Genomic DNA, 20,019 nt, shown 5'->3' on the forward strand with positions numbered 1-20,019 from the left:
TTAAGCATAATTGCACTTTATTTCAGCAGTCAAACCACCGCATCAATTTGGCCACCGGAATTTGGAGTAAGGCAGAGTGTGTAGAAGCGAGAAGAGAGAAGTACAGCGGCAGCGCCTCTTACGGAGAAGAGACCCTGCCACAGAACAAAATGCTGTTGGTTCCCCGGTGCCTGATGAAGAAGAGGAAAGGGTGGTCTGCACAAAATCGCGGCTCCATTCTGCAGCACCGGGAGTTCCTGACCACGGCAGTGGCCCCGGCTGCCTCTGTGCCCTCCTCATTGACCTCCAAGAAGCACTTGTGTGCAACCTTGGACATGGGCACATTCTTCTTAGCTGACATTCCGGAAAAGTCTGCCTTGGCTTCCTCAAAAGCATCAGTCATTCCTAAACTTCGAAGAAAAGCCTCCAAGTCATAACTCGCCTCCAGCTTTAATCTGGGAAGAAAAACTTGAACTTTCTCCTCAGTCAGCTTTTCTGGACTTGTCCAGGTTCTGAACTTCTCATATGTAAGGGTTTTTTCCACCTGAAATAATGAAGAGTTAAGTCTTAGAAGCTAGACGATAGCCCGGTACCCACCCACCTATGGGCTCATTAACTCCTCCCCCTCATGACCTGTGACTTGATGCTGAGTTCTGTTCCAGGATAATCTACAGGGTATTTCCTCTTATAAACGCACCAAGATTTTGCCTCTATTTCTTGCATTTCCCCTGTTTTATGGATACAAGAGAACAACAGCTAGGAAACAAGACAAGGATAGGGTTTTATTTTGAACTATCTGTACCAAATTCATGTCAAGTTGTCCTGAGACAAGGATAGGGTTTTATTTTGAACTATCTGTACCAAATTCATGTCAAGTTGGTTTTTTTAGTTTAGGAAATTCTCATAACCAATTTATTGTATTTATGATGATGATACCACTTTAATGGCAGAAAATGAAGAGGAACTAAAGAGTTCTTGATAAAGGTGAAAAAGGAGAATGAAAAAACTGGCTTAAAACTCAGCATTCAAAAACTAAGATCATGGCATCCAGTCCTATCATTTCATGGCAAATAGATGGGAAAACAGTGTCAGATTTCATTTTCTTGGGCTCCAAAATCAATGTGGACAATGACTACAATCACAGAATTAAAAGACGCTTGCTCCTTGAAAGAGGAGCTGTGACCAACCTAGATAGTGTTTTAAAAAGCAGAGACATCACTTTGCCAACAAAGTCCGTAGAGTCAAAGCTATGGCTTTTCCAGTAGTCATGTATGGATGTGAGAGTTGGACCATTAAGAAGGCTGAGCGCCAAAGAACTGACACTTTTAAACTCTAGTGCTGGAGAAAACTCTTGAGAGTTCCTTGGACTGCAATGAGATCAAACCAGTCAATCCTAGAGAAAATTAACCCTGAATATTCATTGGAAGGGCTAATGCTGAAAGTGAAGCTCCAATACTTTGGTCACCTGATGCGAAGAGCTGACTCACGGGAAAAGACCCTAATGCAGGGAAAAATTGAGGGCAAGAGGATAAGGGAGGGACAGAGGATAAGATGATTGGATGGCATCACTGACTCGATGGACATAAGTTTTAGAAAACTCAGGGAGATAATGAAGGACAGAGAAGCCTGGCGTGCTGCAGTTCATGGGGTTGCAAGAGTTATACACGACTTAGCAACTGAACAACATCAAATGCAATACAGTACCATGAGTTTGAGAAACTGTTGACCAAAGAGAGAAAAGCATGACTCAGAACTCGGCTGAATGAAAGAGGGAGAACTCAGCGATCCTGGGGGAGGAGGGCAGGATGGGAAATTCCACAGGACTGTTGCTTCTGGCATCCCTGTGTTTGTCCTCTGCCTGTTCTGGGGGTAGCTTCAAATCCTCCCAGACCCAGCCCTTCATTCTTGTTTATTAACAAGGAAAATATATGGAGGAGCATCTTCTCTCCACCAGCAGAAGTCCAGGTGAGAGCTCCTCTCCAGCGACAGATGTTTGGATGTCAGTTCTGTTCCTAGACTCTCCTAATTTTCTATTTTTGGGGGGTGGGGGGTTTTTGAAAAAGTTGAAGTATATGTGATATACAACATGGTGTAAATTTGACGTGTCCATGTTAGGTTATAGCAATAATTAATACCTCTATTATATAACTGTCATTTATTTTTACTTAATTTGTTTATTTTTAACTGGAGGATAATTGCCTTATAATGTAGTGCTGGTTTCTGCCATTCATCGACATGAATCAGCCATAGGAGTGTGTGTGTGTGTGTGTGTATATGTCCCTCCCTACTGAACGTCCCTCCCACCTCCCACCCTGTCCTAACCCTGCAGGTTGTCACAGAGCACCGGTTTTGAGCTCTCTGCATCATACATCAAATTCCCGTGGCTTCCTATTTTACCTGTGGTAATCTGTACGTTTCCATGCTACTCTCTCAATTCATCCCCCTCTCTCCTACCCCCGCTGTGTCCATTGGTCTGTTCTCTATTTCTGCATCTAATTTTCGTAAAGTTGCCATGACAGATCTCTTCCTTGCCTTATGCCAGGAGGTTCCTGATTCCATAGAGAAGCCAAGGAAATCAGGCAGACCCTACCCTCTCAGGGGTGGGCCGGCGTGCACCGGTGTGCTGGAGCTAGCTTGCATCTTCTGCAAAAGTCAACTGTTAAACCCTTGGGAGCCTAAACTTGGCCATGGTGCAGATATTTACACCACAGGAATCAGCAAACGTTATAAATGAGGGCTTCCCCGACACCCCAGGAGCCAGATAACCAGCACACTGTCACTCCTGCACCTCCCACCCTATAAATTTACTTTCCCCCAACCTGAACCCTCTTTTCCTGTCATGGGAAAATGTCCTTTTCCTCCTGTCTAAGAAAAATTCCTCAGGTGTACTTTAGACCCTTGCTCTTCAAAACTGGTCTATGACCAACAGCACCTGTACCACTTGGAATCTTGTCAGAAAGGCAAAATCTCCGGCCATAATCCCCCTAAATCAGAATCTGCATTTTAACAGGATCCCATTAGATTAATATGCACATTAATGTTTGAGGAATACTGCTCAGAGCCATCCTTTATCTTTCTCCTGTTCTTTTGTTCAGTAATTACTGGGCTCTCAGAATAATAAATAAAATAATAAATAATAAAAATAATAAAAAAGCCCCTCCCTTCAGAATAAATAATAATGTTCTTGTTTTTGGAACTCTCTTCTTCTTGGCTTCATCAGAATTTGTTTATTCCAGCAATTCCACTCCTAGGTGTACACTCAATGGAAATGCATACACATGTTTGCCAAAAGTCATGCAGTGGTGTTCATTTAGCACTCCTTAGAACAACCCTCTAGAGAAAGAAATGGCAACCCACTCCAGTATTCTTGCCTGGAGAATTCTATGGACAGAAGAGCCAGGTAGGCTACAGTCCATGGGGTTGCAAAGAGTCGAACACAACTGAGCGACTATCACTCACTTACTCACTTAGCATAACTCTAAATTGGAAATGCCTCAAATGCAATCCAGTGGATGCACTTTTAAAAATGAGCTCAGGCTACTTAGGACTGCCACAGGGAAGGACTGGGGGAAGGAACAGTTACGGGGATTGGGGTGGACATGTATACACTGCTACATTTAAAACGGACAGCCAGCAAGGACCTAATGTAGAGCACAGGGAACTCTGCACAAAGGTATATGGCAGCTGGATGGGAGGGGAGGCTGGGGAAGAATGGATGCATGTATATGTAATATGCATATACGGCCGAGTTCCTTCACTGGTCACTGAAATTATCACCACATTGTTAATCAGCGATATCCCAATACAGAATAAAAAGTTATAAAAAAAAAACAAAACACGCGCAGGGTGGATCCATAGACACTCAAACTCAGCGTCAAGGGCTTACCACAGCAAGATCCGTGTCCTCATCAGGCAGAAGGATGAGCATGCTCAGCTCGGCCCCCACGTAGGGCAGCTCCAGGACCTGGGCAGGCACCTCCTCCACGTGCCCCATTTTAAACTTGGCTTGCTTGAACATCATCTGTACTGTCTTCTTCTCCTGATAAAAACATGAAACTAAAATCAAATCATGGAAAAATGAGCACAGGGTACTAAAAACTGGTATGTCTAATTCACAGAACCCTTGCTGTTGTTCAGTCACTAAGTCACGTCTGACTCTTTACAAACCCATGGACTGTAGCCCACCAGGCTCCTCTGTCCATGGGATTCTCTAGGCAAGAATACTGGAGTGGGCTGCCATTTCCTTCTCCAAGAGATCCTCCTGATCCAGAGGCCGGTCCAATATCTCCTGCATTGCAGGTGGATTCTTTACCACTGAGCTACCAGGGAAGCCCACGGAACATAACATAGAGGTACATATAATTATTATTTCTGTGCATTTATGCTGATTGATGCAAAATCTTCATTAGTACATACTACTGTTGAGTAATAATATTCCATGGTCCCAGCAGATCAAGTACTACCACGTGGGAGAGAAAAAATTGATGAATAGAGACATAAAACTCTCTATATTATTCTCAGAAGAAATTGTGTTTTTTTTCTCTTTTTAAAAGATAAGTAGAGAAGCACTCGCAGGGACCTTTTAATTAAAAATTTATTTCTCAAAGTTAAGAGGAAAATTAACTAATATTCAAGTCTTTGCACTGGAAGATTTACTTAGAAAAGGTATATAGGCCAGAGGGAGTTACACTTTTACTCTGAAAAGTTGCTCAATTATATAATTGGCACTATGGCCTTGCTTTTCTTGGAGGGAAAACCTTGATGAGATGCCCAGAGCCCACCATTTTTAAAGACTGCAACAAATATATTCTGGGCATGTTAACTTTTGTGCAATATGTTGTTATCAAGTGGATAGAGGTCAAATTTCAAGCTGAGAGTTATTGACCTCAGCCATTATCATATTCAAAAGTGAATGGAGATAAGTTTTTTAAAGTTAGGCATAGAATTCTAAAAATCAAATACACAGCATGATGACTATAGTTAATAATACTGTGGATTAATAATATAATAATATGGAATGCTGGACATTTGCTAAGAGGGTAGATTTCAGGTGCTGTCATCAAGAAAATATATGGTAACTATGTGAGCAAATGATATTTTAATAAGCTTCACTGCAGTAATCATTTCACTGTGTATCTCAAATCCTCATCTTGTACATCTTAAATATGTAAAATTTTTAATTTTTAAACAAGATCCAAAAGTAAATAAAAACAAAGCTGTCCTGAACATTTGCTAGCACTTTTTTTCTTGTATTCCGAATTGTACAGCCATGAATTCTAAGGCAATAAATAGTCATAGATGTCATTGACAATTGTGAGAAAAAGTCTAAATACATTCAGTGATAGGATAATACAAACATAACTCCAAGGCTTAGAAGAAATTTTCTTTCAATCCAAATGACATGACCAGAGACAGAAGATCGATTTGACCAAGGATCCAAAAACAAGAAGATCAATATAACAATTATTGTGGTATTTCTCTTTCCCATTCCAATAAGAGATATACAGGGAACATGAAATTCATTCAGAAATAAATTAAGAATCAAGACTGTGAAATAAATAATTCTTCCCATTCTTTCACAATCTTTCCCAGCGTATTACTTCAGAAAGTAGCAAATGTCTGCAAAATGTTTTCCTACCTGATTAGTCTTAAAGAGCATTCCCCTGGTATGCTTTCTGTCAAACTGCTCATTCCACTTGCCTTTGAAATAGATGGCATTCACCAGGACCAGCTTAGTCAGAGGACCGACTGTCCCAGCCCCCAGTATCTCTGATATCTTACCTGTAAAGAACATGAGAGAAAGTTACTGCTATTGGGGCAGAATAAACTTTTCTTTTACAAAAGTTCTCTCTCTCAATATTGAAAAAAGGCTGGAATTCTGCCGTCTGGCTGCCGGAGGACTGAGGGGAATGGTGTTTCATTTGACACGCACATGCAGTGCAGTGGGAATCACAATAAACGGTGGAAAATTCTGAAGGAGATGGGAATACCAGACCACCTGGCCTGCCTCTTGAGAAACCTGTATGCAGGTCAGGAAGCAACAGTTAGAACTGGACATGGAACAACAGACTGGTTCCCAATAGGAAAAGGAGTACGTCAAGGCTGTATATTGTCACCCTGCTTATTTAACTTATATGCAGAGTACATCATGAGAAATGCTGGGCTGGAGGAAGCACAAGCTGGAATCAAGATTGCTGGGAGAAATATCAATAACCTCAGATATGCAGATGACACCACCCTTATGGCAGAGAGTGAAGAAGAACTAAAGAGCCTCTTGATGAAAGTGAAAGAGGAGAGTGAAACAGTTGGGTTAAAGCTCAACATTCAGAAAACTAAGATCATGGCATCTGGTCCCATCACTTCATGGCAAATAGATGGGGAAATAATGGAAACAGTGGATGACTTTATTTTTCTGAGCTCCAAAATCATTGCAGATGATGACTTCAGCCATGAAATTAAAAGACGCTTACTCCTTGGAAGGAAAGTTATGACCAACCTAGACAACATATTAAAAAGCAGAGACATTACTTTGCCAACAAAGGCCCATCTATTCAAGGCTATGGTTTTTCCAGTGGTCATGTACGGATGTGAGAGTTGGACTATAAAGAAAGCTGAGCACTGAAGAATTGATGCTTTCGAACTGTGGTGTTGGAGAAGACTCTTGAGAGTCCCTTGGACTGCAAGGAGATCCAATCAGTCCATCCTAAAGGAGATCGGGCCTGGGTGTTCATTGGAAAGACTGATGCTGAAGTTGAAACTCTAATACTTTGGGCACCTGATGTGAAGAACTGACTCATTTGAAAAGACCCTGATGCTGGGAAAGATTGAGGGCAGGAGGAGAAGGGGATGACAGAGGATGAGATGATTGGATGGCATCACCTACTCAATGGACATGCGTTTGGGTAGACTCTGGGAGTTGGTGATGGACAGGGAGGCCTAGCGTGCTGTGGTTCATGGGGCCGCAAAGAGTTAGACACAACTGAGTGACTGAACTGAACTGAACTTGAAGCAGAGACTAACACTAGGCTTAAGCATTTTTCAGAAATCACCACTTCATAAGCCCAAGAAAAATATCAGATTGGCATTGGGGCTTCCCTGATGGCTCAGACAATAAAGAATCTGCCCACAATTCAGGAGATCCAGGTTTAATCCCTGGCTTGGGAAGATTCCCTTGGAGAAAGGAATGGCTACTCGCTCCAGTATTCTTGCCTGGAGAATCCCATAGACAGAGGAGCCTGGCAGGCTACAGTCCATGTTAGAATGATATTATCTGCTTCAAAACCCAGCAAACACGTACACATAGGCTACTGGAAACAGGGTCAGAGTGGTCACACCGAGGAGGTCGCATCCGGGCAGTCTTGGCTCTGCCTCCCTTTATAACACCACCTCTCCTGAAATGACAACTGCTCACCTTCCGTCTTCTTCATCACCCAGTCATTTATGTGTTTCCTGCTTTCTTCAGTGTCTTCAGCAAAGGACAGCTCCTCCAGGTCAGCCTGATAGAACTTCTGGCAGGATTCTTTAAAAGCCTACAAATGCAGAATACCAAGTGTGGCCATACTCTACTTGGCAAAATTTCCTAAAAGTGTGAAAACATGTTTTTCTTAACATGTTTCTGGCATAAATGCTTGCACAGGGCAATCTGGACTTTAAAACTCATTTGTGCAATTAATTAAAATGTACAGACCACTGGCACTGTGCCAGGTGCGGGACCCCAGGGTAAAGACAGGACTGTGGACCTGAGGGGGCTCACAGTCTTCGGAGAGGGAAACATAGATACACAGAGAGTTGCAAGATGTTTCGAGAATATGAACAGCGGCAGCTATGCACGAAACAGCCTGCGAACTTTCCTGTCAAATGCTTAAACTCCATGTTGACCTTCTGTTTGATTTTATCTCCTCCACTATGTGGTCTAACCATGTTTTACTCATTTCTATAAGACCAGAACTGACCAGAGTGTCCTAAACATCCTTATGGAATGATTGGAAGGCTTCAACTAGACTATCAAAAAATCCTGCAGGTCTTCTAGGAGTGGAATCGTGTGTGTGTGTGTGTGTGTGTGTGTGTGCAGGGAATTAGGGAAAAAAGCAAGGGATAAGCCATGAAATTTAAGTTGGGGTCAAATCAGGAAGGACATTTCATGCAACATGTTAAAATCCACAGATAACTCACCTCACGAAAACTTGTTTTCTGATATAATGTGCCTGGCAATTGGCTCCCATCCTCCGCCCATCTCCTGTCCTCAAACATTTTAGTTTCTACGGAGGAAAGAAGATGCAGAGAGAAGAAGAACCCAAGCAACCAGGAAAAGTGGAGAATGACCCCCTGCGTCTTCAATATTCCCTAATTATAATATTCAAAAATCTGCCTGATATTCAAAAATGAACATCCATTAACCAGGAGATTCTTGGAATCACAAGTACTTACCCTAGAAATCCTAACTAGCTGAAGGACTCAGAGTCATCTCCAAGGACACTGAAGCCCAGAGCAGGCATCCGCACCGGGTACCACCCACCAGCAGCCAGGACAAGGTTGTATTTGAGTCTTACATAATAATCCTTGGAACTGCCAACTGCTAAAATGGCCAGACTTACCCTGATCATTTCATTAATCTTAAAATAACATCCCTCTGTTTATTATAGAGCACAATTTTTTGGATCTCACTTACTAAATAATGGCAGACTTTTACTGGACTAGGGAACTTTGGAATTATACACTGCAGTAAATAGGAAATATTCAGATTCAAAATCTTATTTTTTAGGGACCTATTTTAATTTTAGAAAGACTATTCTATCATTTGCCAACAAAGGTCCATCTAGTCAAAGCTATGGTTTTTCCAGTAGTCATCTATGAATGTGAGAGTTGGACTATAAAGAAATCTGAGCACTGAAGAATTGATGCTTTTGAACTGTGGTGTTGGAGAAAACTCTTGAGAGTCACTTGGACAGCAAGGAGATCCAACTAGTCCATCCTAAAGGAAATCAGTCCTGAATATTCATTGGAAAGACTGATGCTGAAGTTGAAACTCTAATACTTTGGCCACCTGATGGGAAGAGCTAACTCATTTGAAAAGACCCTGATGCTGGGAAAGATTGAAGGCAGGGGGAGAAGGGGATGACAGAGGATGAGATGGTTGGATGGTATCACCAACTTGATAGACATGGGTTTGGGTGGACTCTGGGAGTTGGTGATGGACAGGGAGGCCTAGCGTGCTGCAGTCCATGGGGTTGCAAACAGTCGGACATGACCGAGCGACTGAACTGAATTGAATTCTATCAGTGGTGTGCAAGGACCAGGCTGGACTTGGAGAGATCAGTTAGAGAACAATTAAAATAACAGTGTAGAAGGTGTGAGAGCCTGGACATAGGCAATGATGATGGTGATTCGGAAGAGGGGACAAATTTAAGAGACTTTGCGTGGTCAGCTCCACAGAAAGTGCCCAGTAAAGATGAGACAGGGGTTAGGGGTTGTGGTCATTGAGATGGGGGTGGGGGAAAGGCAGGTGTGGGTGCAGGAAGATGGACAAATTAAAATTGACATCTGGGAGTATGATTTATCAGAAACAGTCATTTTTTTAAAGGGCACAGTTCAGAGGCAACCATAAAATTCTCAATTACAGAAGTATAATTCTAAGCACATTTTTAAGGCAGCACAACTATACTTTATTTCTGCTCTTCCATAATTTCTGTTTTATTTTCAGTGTCTTTTTCATCAATGTGGGAGCACTACTTACTGGCAGGAAATCACATGTCTTTTCCCCAAAGAGTCTGTTGGCAGTTCTCAGCAGGCACTGTGGGCCGGACGTGCTGACTTCCCTGAGGAGTGACTGGAAACCTCGGTGGACATCTCCACCTTCATTCAGACAAAGTGCCTGGTGATAGAATACAAGAACACTGACTTTTAACATGCCATTTCCTCCCTCAGAGAGCTCTTCCCAAACAAATTTCTGCACTGAAAATAACAAAGGGTCCTATTTTAAAAGGAGTTTGGTTTGACCAGCTAGCACAGAGTTTCTCAACCTGGAAATATAGACTTTTGGGGCCACAAAACTGGGGGCTCAGTGGTAAAGAATCCACCTGCCAATGCAGAAGACATAGGAGAGGTGGGCTTGATCCTCGGGTTGGGAAGATCCCCTGGAGGAGAAAATGGCAGCCCACTCCAGTATTCTTGCCTGGGAAATCCCATGGACAGAAAGTCCAAGGCGGGCTACAGTCCATGGGGTCTCAAGGGTTGGACCGGACTAGCAACTAAACCACCACCCCCACTTTGCTGAGGCCGTCCTGCACACACTAGAATATTTAGCTGCATTTCTGGCCTCTGTCCGCTAGATGTCAGCAGCAGCTCTCGGGTCTGACAACCAGCTCAGTCCAGACCTCGTCATCTGTCCCGGGGAAGCCGGATCGCCCCGGAGTGGACAGTCCTGCTCTAGAAGGTTTATCTGTGCCGGGAAGGCAGCGCACAATCACTCCGGAGGGAGACTGGATAAAACCAACAGGCATATGGAATGGCCTCTAGGATACAAGAATGAGCAGAAACAGACATGGAAATGTTTCATCGGGAATTCCACAGAAGTCCTCCAGTCTAGACTGGATTTAAATGTCAAATCGGAGTGAGAACTAAGGCTGTTCCCTTATCTCCCAACAACCCCAGCCCAAAGCCTCCCTCCTCCAGGGAGCTGAAAGAAACAGCCACCAGGGACTCAACTGTGGCTGGGGACGGGTTCTGAGGAGGGTCCCTGCACCCTGACATTCATGGAAACATGATGCGAATGTGACAGTTTTCTGGGGCGCTTTCACCAGGGAGTCTCCTTCCCTAAAGCAATGCCACTGCCTCCCTGGTGCACGCGTGTGTGCTGGGTCACTTCAGTCGTGTCCGGCTCTTTGCGACCCCATGGGCTGTAGCCCACCAGGCTCCCTTGTCCATGGGATTCCCCAGGCAAGAATGTTGGAGTGGGTGGCCGTTTCCTTCTCCAGGGGATCTTCCTGACCCAGGGATTGAACCCAGTCTCCCACACCTCCTGCCTTAGCAGGCTGAATCTTACCCACTGAGCTGCCTGGAAAGCCCACTTCATTGATAGCTAAGGTCATATATAAACCATGTCAGGTCAATCAGATTATATATTGATTGATTATATACACACACACACACATATATATGTATATATATATAAATGGCTGAGCTCTTTCTATATATTTTATATATATATAGATTATACCCTAAAAATTCCAGAAGCTATAAGTCCCCATTTGTGCTGCGCTTTTTCCACTTATGCATAACCTTATACTAGAAACAACACATTAAACAAAAAGCTCATTTACATAGTTGCATTTCCATTTGAGATATAACATTAGCAAAAGTTTAAAATAGAACAAAGTTGAAATTCTTGGCTTTCTTGTGGAACAGAATTGTAGTTTCCTTTGCTCATCAAGGGAAACATAGCAAACACCCTCTTCCAAAAACACAAGAGAAGACTTTACACATGGACATCACCAGATGGTCAATACCAATATAAGATTGATTATATTCTTTGCAGCCAAAGATGGAGAAGCTCTATACAGTCAGCAAAAACAAGACTGAGAGCTGACTGTGCCTCAGATCATGAACTCCTTATTGCCAAATTCAGACTTAAACTGAAGAAAGTAGGGAAAACCAGTAGACCATTCAGGTATGACCTAAATCAGATCCCTTATGATTATACAGTGGAAGTGAGAAATAGATTCAAGCGGTTAGATCTGATAGAGTGCCTGATGAACTATGGACAGAGGTTCGGGACACTGTACAGAAGAGAGGGATTAAGACCATCCCCAAGAAAAAGAAATGCAAAAAAGCAAAATGGCTGCCTGAAAAGGCCTTACAAATAGCTGTGAAAAAAAGAGAAATGAAAAGCAAAAGACAAAAGGAAAGATATATCCATTTGAATGCAGAGTTCCAACGAACAGCAAGGAGAGATAAGAAAACCTTCCTCAGTGATCAGTGCAAAGAAATAGAGGAAAACAATAGAATGGGAAAGACTAGAGATCTCTTCAAGAAAATTAGAGATACCAAGGGAATGTTTCATGCAAACATGGGCTCAATAAAGGACAGAAATGGTATGGACCCAACAGAAGCAGAAGATATTAAGAAGAGGTGGCAAGAATACACACACAAAAAAAACTATACAAAAAAGATCTTCATGACCCAGATATTCACAATGGTATGATCACTAACCTAGAGCCAGATATCCTGGAATTTGAAGTCAAGTGGGCCTTAGGAAGCATCACTAAGAACAAAGCTAGTGGAGGTGATGGAATTCCAGTTGAGTTATTTCAAATCCTAAAAGATGATGCTGTGAAAGTGCTGCATTCAATATGCGGCAAATTTGGAAAGCTCAGCAGTGGCCACAGGACTGGAAAAGGTCAGTTTTCATTCTAGTCCCAAAGAATGGCAATGCCAAAGAATGTTCAAACTACTGCACAATTGCACTCATCTCACACACTAGTAAAGTAATGCTCAAAATTCTCCAAGCCAGGCTTCAACCGTACATGAACTGTGAACTTCCAAATGTTCAACCTAGATTTAGAAAAGGGAGAGGAACCAGAGATCAAATTGCCAACATCCGGTGGATTATCGAAAAAGCAAGAGTGTTCCAGAAAAACATCTACTTCTGCCTTATTGACTATGCCAAAGCCTTTGCCTATGTGGATCACAACAAACTGTGGAAAGTTCTTCAAGAGATGGGGATACCAGACCACCTGACCTGCCTCCTGAGAAATCTGTATGCAGGTCAGGAAGCAAAAGTTAGAACTGGACAAGGAATAACAGACTGGTTCCAAATAGGAAAAGGAGTACATCAAGGCTGTATATTGTCACCCTGCGTATTTAACTTACATGCAGAGTACATCATGAGAAATGCTGGGCTGTAAGATGCACCAGCTGGAATCAAGATTGCCAGGAGAAATATCAATAACCTCAAATATGCAGATGCCACCACCCTTATGTCAGAAAGAGAAGAAGAACTAAACAGCCTCTTGATGAAGGTGAAAGAGAACAGTGAAAAAGTTGGCTTAAAACTCAACATTCAGAAAACTAAGATCATGGCATCTGGTCCCATCACTTCATGGCAAATAGATGGGGAAATAGTGACAGACTTTATTTTTCTGGGCTCCAAAATCACTGCAGATGGTGACTGCAGCCATGAAATTAAAAGACGCTTACTCTTTGGAAGGAAAGTTACGACCAACCTAGGCAGCATATTAAAAAGCAGAGACATTACTCTGCCAACAAAGGTCCATCTATTCAAGACTATGGTTTTTCTAGTAATCATGTATGGATGTGAGATTTGGACTATAAAGAAAACTGAATACTGAAGAACTGTTGCTTTTGAACTGTGGTGTTGGAGGAGAGTGTTGAGAGTCACTTGGACTGCAAGGAGATCCAACCAGTCCATCCTAAAGGAAATCAGTCCAGAATATTCATTGGATGCTGAAGCTGAAACTCCAACACTTTGGCCACTTAATGGGAAGGACTGACTCATTTGAAAAGACCCTGATGCTGGGAAATTTGAAGGCTGGTGGAGAAGGGGACAATGGAGGATGAGATGGTTGGATGGCATCACCGACTCAATGGACATGAGTTTGAGTAAACTCTGGGAGTTGGTGATGGACAGGGAGGCCTGGCATGCTGCAAAGAGTCAGATAAGACCAAGCGACTGAACTGAACTTGCTCATCAAAGATGCAGGAAACAATTCTTAGTGTCTCACATGAACACTAGGAGACGTCTCTCACACAATTCTCCTTTCCACTTTCAGGTCTGCATTCTTTCCATCATTTCAGTGCCCCTCGCCCCTCCCAGCCTCACTGGCATCCATCAGCTGGTGGAAGGCATGAACAGAACAGCCCTGAGAAAGCACAGAGGAAGCCCACATACCTGGGACATCTGGGCCGCCGTGTTCCCCTTGGCCCCCATTAAGACCATGGTCAGGACGGAGGAGAGGCTCAGCGGAGAGAAGAACACGTTTCGTAAGTGGTCCTCTTCACCCAACATTTTTAATAAGTTGATGGCAAAAGTGCCATTTGCTTCGCAGAGAGCATCCATCGGAGGAGGTCTGTATCAAAAGCCAAACACAAGCACATCAGTCACACCCGCCACTAGTCACCTGCTCATTCGTGCCCCATCTGTGGAACTGGGTGTGGTCAGAAGAGTAGCTGCACCCTCAGACATGCACGTCAAATCCCGGGAACCTGTGGGTGAGATTGAATTCAGGATCTTGAGATGGAGAGAATCACCTGGATCACCGGATGAGCTCAGTGTAACCACAGGCTTCTTATAAGAGGACCGCAAGGGACCTCCCTGGTGGTCCAGCGGTTAAGCTCTGTGCTCCCAATGCAGGGGGTTCAGGTTCAATCCCAGGTCAGAGAACAAGATCCCATGTGCACAAACTAAGACTCGGCACAGCCAAATAAATCAACATTAAAAAAAAAAGGCAGGAGGGTCAGAGGCAGAGAAAGAAGTATGAGGATGGAAGCAAAGATCAGGATGACGTTGGGTCAGAAACCAAAGAATGCAGACAGCCTCTTGGAGCTGCAAAATGCAAGGAACTGGACTCTGTCCTAGAGCCTCCAGAGAAAAAAAGTAGCTCTGCCACCTCTTATGGACCTCTAACCTCCAGAAGTGTAAGATAAATCCCCCTGTTACTGATCATTCTCTCTTGGTTTGGTGTCTCTGGCATAATCTTTAAGCAACATTCTACGAGTTATTAATAATTTTCTGTAAATAAAAATGTCATTTACATACATACAGCTTCTTACATAGTTGCCTATATAGTTCAATTCAGTTCATTCACTCAGTCATGTCCGACTCTTTTTGACCCCATGGACTGCAGCACGCCAGGCTTCCCTGTCCATCACCAACTCCCAGAGTTGACTCAAGCTCATGTCCATTGAGTCAGTGATGACATCCAACCATCTCATCTTCTGTCATCCCCTTCACCTCCTGCCTTCAATCTTTCCCAGGATCAGGGTCTTTTCCAATGAGTTAGCTCTTCTCATCAGGTGGCCAAAGTACTGGAGTTTCAGCTTCAGCATCAGTCCTTCCAATGAATAGTCAGGACTGATTTCCTTTGGGATGGACTGGCTGGATCTCCTTGCAGTCCAAGGGACTCTCAAGGGTCTTCAATACCACAGTTCAAAAGCATCAATACTTCGGCACTCAGCTCTCTTTATAGTCCAACTCTCACATCCATACATGACTACCGGAAAAACCATAGCCTTAACTAGATGGACCTTTGTTGGCAAAGTAATGTCTCTGCTTTTTAATATGCTGTCTAGGTTGGTCATAGCTTTTCTTCCAAGGAGCAAGTGTCTTTTGATTTCATGGCTGCAGTCACCATCTGCAGTGATTTTGGAGCCCCAAAAGATAGTCTGACACTATTTCCACTGTTTCTCCATCTATTTCCCATGAAGTGATGGAACCAGATGCCATGATCTTAGTTTTCTGAATGTTGTTTTAAGCCTATTTTTTCACTCTCCTCTTTCACTTTCATCAAGAGACTGTTTAGTTCTTCTTCACTTTCTGCCATAAGGGTGGTGTCATCTGCATATCTGAGGTCATTGATATTTCTCCTGGAAATCTTGATTCCAGCTTGTGCTTCATCTAGCCCAGCATTTCTCATGATGTACTCTGCATATACGTTAAATAAGCAGGGTGAAAACACACAGCTTTGACATACTCTTATTTGGAACCAATCTGTTTATTCCATGTCCAGTTCTAACTGTTGCTTCCTGACCTGCATACAGATTTCTCAGGAGGCAGGCCAGGTGGTCTGGTATTCCCATCTCTTTAAGAATTTTTCAGAGTTTGTTGTGGTCCACACAGTCAAAGGCTTTAGCACAATTGTATATGTAATAACCCTACAATTGTAGCATTCTGTTCCTTTTCATTCATCATATAGCACATTTTCCCTCATTAAAACTATTGATAAATATGATTTCCCTTTCCACATCAACCCCCAAACTCTGTTGCTGTTGTTTCTCTGTTGGTTTTAACCACAGGCACAAAAGATTGAGTTAATCGTCTTGCTCAGTTCATGGGCTTTAAAAAGGCCTCCTCCCCTCTATCCTAATCCCAATCCCATATTATGTCACATGAAAACAGCCAGAAACAGACTTCCCTGGTGGTCCAGTGGTTAAGATTCCATCTTCCAATGCAAGAGGTGTGGGTTTGGTCCCTGGTGTCAGACCTAAGTTTCCACATGCTGTGGGGTGCAGTCAAAATTTTTTAAAAAAGAAAAAAAAAAAAAAAAACCCACCGTTTTCCACTGGTGGTGTTGAAATTGGACTAAGAGCTGTGAAAGGGGCCCCATGGGAATGCAGATGGAATATGAAGCCCAGATCTCAAGTCATCAGGTGGGCAGTTTGAATCAGGCACTCATTATGGATCCAGCCTTGACCTTCCCCCAGCTTAACTAAACTGCCGACAAGATTCTTCCCGCCTCTGATCCCTGACGTCCCTTTTCTTAAAGATCTTACTTTAGGCAATTGGTCATCATAAATTTTTTCTCTGCTTCTTGGCAGCTAAACATTTTGAAAAGCCTCTTTCTTATTTTACAACCCTAGATACTCTTTCTCAAGCCCCTAGAAGCCAGCCCTTTAAAATATAATCATCATCAAAAAATATATATATATAATCATCAAGGAAGATGGTCTCCATGGGACAATCCGAGAAAAACATCAGCAGACACCTTGCTGCCAGTTGCGAGAAGTTTTTGCAGCTTATTAGCATAATTTTAGAAAAAAATTATAAACCTTGCATTTATTTCTATGAAACCTTCTCGAAACCTCGGCTCCTAGTCAGTAAATTACTAAAACTCCTCAGTTTCCCTGAGTCTCTGTTGCTGTTACAGTTGAGAGCATTTTGGAAAATAAAAGGACAAATCATCACCCATAATCTCATGATCCTATAAACTCATCTTTTCTATTATGTGATCCTTTTTAAAAATGTATATGTATCTTTATAACTCAAAAATTGTAAAGAATAATATGTTCCAGTTTGAAAAACTAGCAAACAAGCAAAATCAAAAGTACTGGAAGCTCTCCCTAGAGATAAGTGCCATCATGCCTTTGTTCATTTTTATAAGCAGATGGGTCACCCTCTGCTCCTTCGTCTTTCAGTCTCCCAGTGGACTGACCGGGCTTCCTGAAACCATCCTGAAAGTGAATCTCATTAGGTCTTGGAGTGGGTGGGGCAGAAGGGGAAAGTGAAGGGTGTATGGGGGAAGGGCAACATTTCAACCTGAGCCTCCTCACTGTTGAATGGTTCCTTTGAAGCTTCTAAGAAATTTTTTCAAGAGATGTCTTTGGCTTAAAAGAAACAAAAGCAGGGTAGGAAAAAAAAAAATGTGACAATCACCCGGTAAGTATAAAACCGTCCCATCCAGTACATATTCCTTAAAGTCTGGCAGGAAAAAAAGTACTAAAACATCATCCAAGAAAATATAACAGTGCTCTATAGTTAATATACTTAAGAGAGAGACAAAATGCTGTTTTTCTCTGCCCTCACTTCAGTAAGTCTCTCCAGAGACTTCAGCTGCAAGGTTCAAACATGAGGGCTGCAGGAGTTGGAAGGCTGACGTACCTGCAGTGGGCAAGTCCCACCACAAAGCAGGACCCAGCCTGCCTCCTCGCCACTTCTGGACACAAAATAAAAACCTAGGAGCCAGGAAACTGTTGTTCACTCAGTCCTGTCAGACTCTTTGTGACCCCATGGACTGTACCCACCAGGCTCCTCTGTCCAAGGAATTCTCCAGACAAGAATACTGGAGAGGGTAGCTATTCCCTTCTCCAGGAGATCTTCCCGACCCAGGGATCGAACCAGGGTCTCCTGCATTGCAGGCAGATTCTTTACCGGCTGACTCACCAGGGAAGCCAAGAGGGATATTGAAACTTGATAGCACTGCACCTACCAGAAAGTGGCACCAAAGAGATTCAAAGAAAGAGAGAATTGGATACCTGGAGATGAAAGACAGGAATAAATTTGGACTGGATTTTACAGGAGCATAGAAGCTTTGGACTGTGGACCGAAACAGAAAAATGCACAACATGACATTAAGTTGTGAGTTAAGTGTTACTCAGGATCTTACTGAGGACTACAGTAAGGGAGATAGGCTCTCTGAAGTAGCTCCGAGGAGGCAGGCGGAAAAGCATGATTTGGGCTACAGAATGAGTCATTCAGCTCAGTAAAAGGTCACTGCTAGTCACGAGGACCAGGGAGCAAAGCTAGTGATTTTAGTGCTTTGTGATATAGGGGAAGATGCAAGAATCTCAGCTTATTAATTTTTTTTCCAGTGAAATCTCTAAGGAGCCTGTTTTCCCAAAGTACAGACTGGCTTATCATAAGCCATGAAAAACATGGCTTATGTTTTTCATTCTGAATTCTGTTCAGGGTGCATTGTCAGCCAGTGACTGCAGCAGCTAAACACTAGATCCTTGTAGAACTGGATGGTGAGCAACATTCTTTGTGTTACAGGAGCCAGGGTGAGGCTGGCATAAGCTTATGCAGGTGAGTGGGTGTGCATGTGTGTGTGTGTGTGGTTGTCCAATCTGCACAGGCAAAGGAATGACCTGGAATATCACATTAATTCCCTCTTTACATTTTAACTGCTCTTAATTGTAAATGTATATTTCAGGTTTCTCTCACATTTCCCCTTTCTTCATCGCATCTCCTTACCTCCATTCCTTTTCAACATCAGGGTGCTAGTCAGCAGCTGAGTATTTTCCATCATCATGTCCCCCAAGCACTGAAACACCCTTGCACACACTCACACGCACCTCTCAGATGTGTCCCAGCTCACACCGGTGAAAAGATTTTACTTCCAGCCAACAAAATGGATTGGCATTAAACTCGCTTTTCTTCTACAGGTGAACAATGTCAGGACAATTAAATACTGTCCTCCAGTCTCAGAAGAAACTAGCAGATTCAAGCACAAAAGCAAGCCTTCTGTTTCCAAGGAGATGTCTCTCAGTATCTGTGAGGGATTGGTTCCAGGAGCCCCGTGATACCAAAATCCAAAAATGCTCAAGTCCCTTCTATGAAATGGTGTAGTATTTGCATACAAACCACACACAACATCTTGTCTACTTTAAATCATCTCTAGATTAGTTATAATCCCTCACACAATGTAAAATGCTATGTAAATAGTTGCCAGAGGGTGCAATTTCAAGTTTGGCTTTTGGGAACTTCCTGGATTTTTTTTTTTTTTCCAAACATTTGGAGTCTCTTGTTGGTTCTGCGGAAGCAGAACCTCTGATAGAGAGGGGGACTGACTGTATTCAGCATCATTTCCTCCTGGGGCAGAATGCCTGCCACCTCCCTGCTTCATCTGCTTCAGTCATGTTGACTCTTTGCGACCCCATGGACTATACACTCCCTGGAATTCTCCAGGCCAAAATACTGGAGTGGGTAGCCGTTCTCTTCTCCAGGGGATCTTCCCCGCCCAGGGATTGAACCTGGGTCTCTGGCATTGCAGGCAGATTCTTTACCATCTGAGCCACCAGGGAAGCCCAAAAGTCTGGAGTCAGATGTGCTACCATTGCCCCATGAGGTCACAAAAAACACAGACGCCCAAACAGGGTCATGAACCCTGGACCCTCAGATTAAAAGTCTGATGCTTTCAGACTGAGCTATCCAGGCATACATACATCCAACCCATACATACATCCAAAAGTGAATTTGTTCAAAGAGTGTTTATGTCGAACTTTCCTTATAAGATTTTGGACGATTAAAAAAAAAAAGTAAAAAAACAAAGGCCATAATTCCTGACTGTGAAGAGGAAAAGTTAAAACTATGTAACTTCCTGCTCCTTCTGCCTCTGTAACTCAGCTTGCTCCATGCAAAGTCTGGATCACGCAGGTCACGTGGTCTCAGGAAGTGGGCACTTACAATACTAAGAACTGGAGCTTATCTCACTTGTCCTTGTCCTGCTCTTTTCAGCTGTCTGGCCCCTGCAAACTCATCATGCATCATGCCTGTCTGTGTAAAGGTCAGGCATCCCCCTCCCCATCTTG

The 20,019-nt window shown here is 43.1% G+C and overlaps 1 protein-coding gene across 2 annotated transcripts in view; it reads right to left on the reverse strand.

The window, feature by feature from the left end:
- The window catches only part of LOC122425620 (serpin B8), a 22,894-nt gene continuing 2,875 nt past the window's right edge, over positions 1–20,019 (reverse strand). The window contains exons 2-7 of one of the 2 annotated variants that reach the window (XM_043444121.1): positions 13,886–14,063; positions 9,713–9,850; positions 7,391–7,508; positions 5,618–5,760; positions 3,866–4,018; positions 1–523 (exon numbers count right to left, since the gene is read on the reverse strand). In XM_043444121.1, the coding sequence (XP_043300056.1) occupies positions 119–523; positions 3,866–4,018; positions 5,618–5,760; positions 7,391–7,508; positions 9,713–9,850; positions 13,886–14,053 (1,125 nt within the window). In that variant the 5' untranslated portion in view covers positions 14,054–14,063 and the 3' untranslated portion in view covers positions 1–118. Of the gene's footprint in view, positions 524–3,865; positions 4,019–5,617; positions 5,761–7,390; positions 7,509–8,151; positions 8,238–9,712; positions 9,851–13,885; positions 14,064–20,019 lie in introns of those variants that run through there. The other variant, XM_043444122.1, reaches the window with a different exon arrangement.

Source organism: Cervus canadensis, chromosome 23 (assembly GCF_019320065.1).
Source record: "Cervus canadensis isolate Bull #8, Minnesota chromosome 23, ASM1932006v1, whole genome shotgun sequence".
NCBI classification, from domain to species: Eukaryota; Metazoa; Chordata; class Mammalia; order Artiodactyla; family Cervidae; genus Cervus; species Cervus canadensis.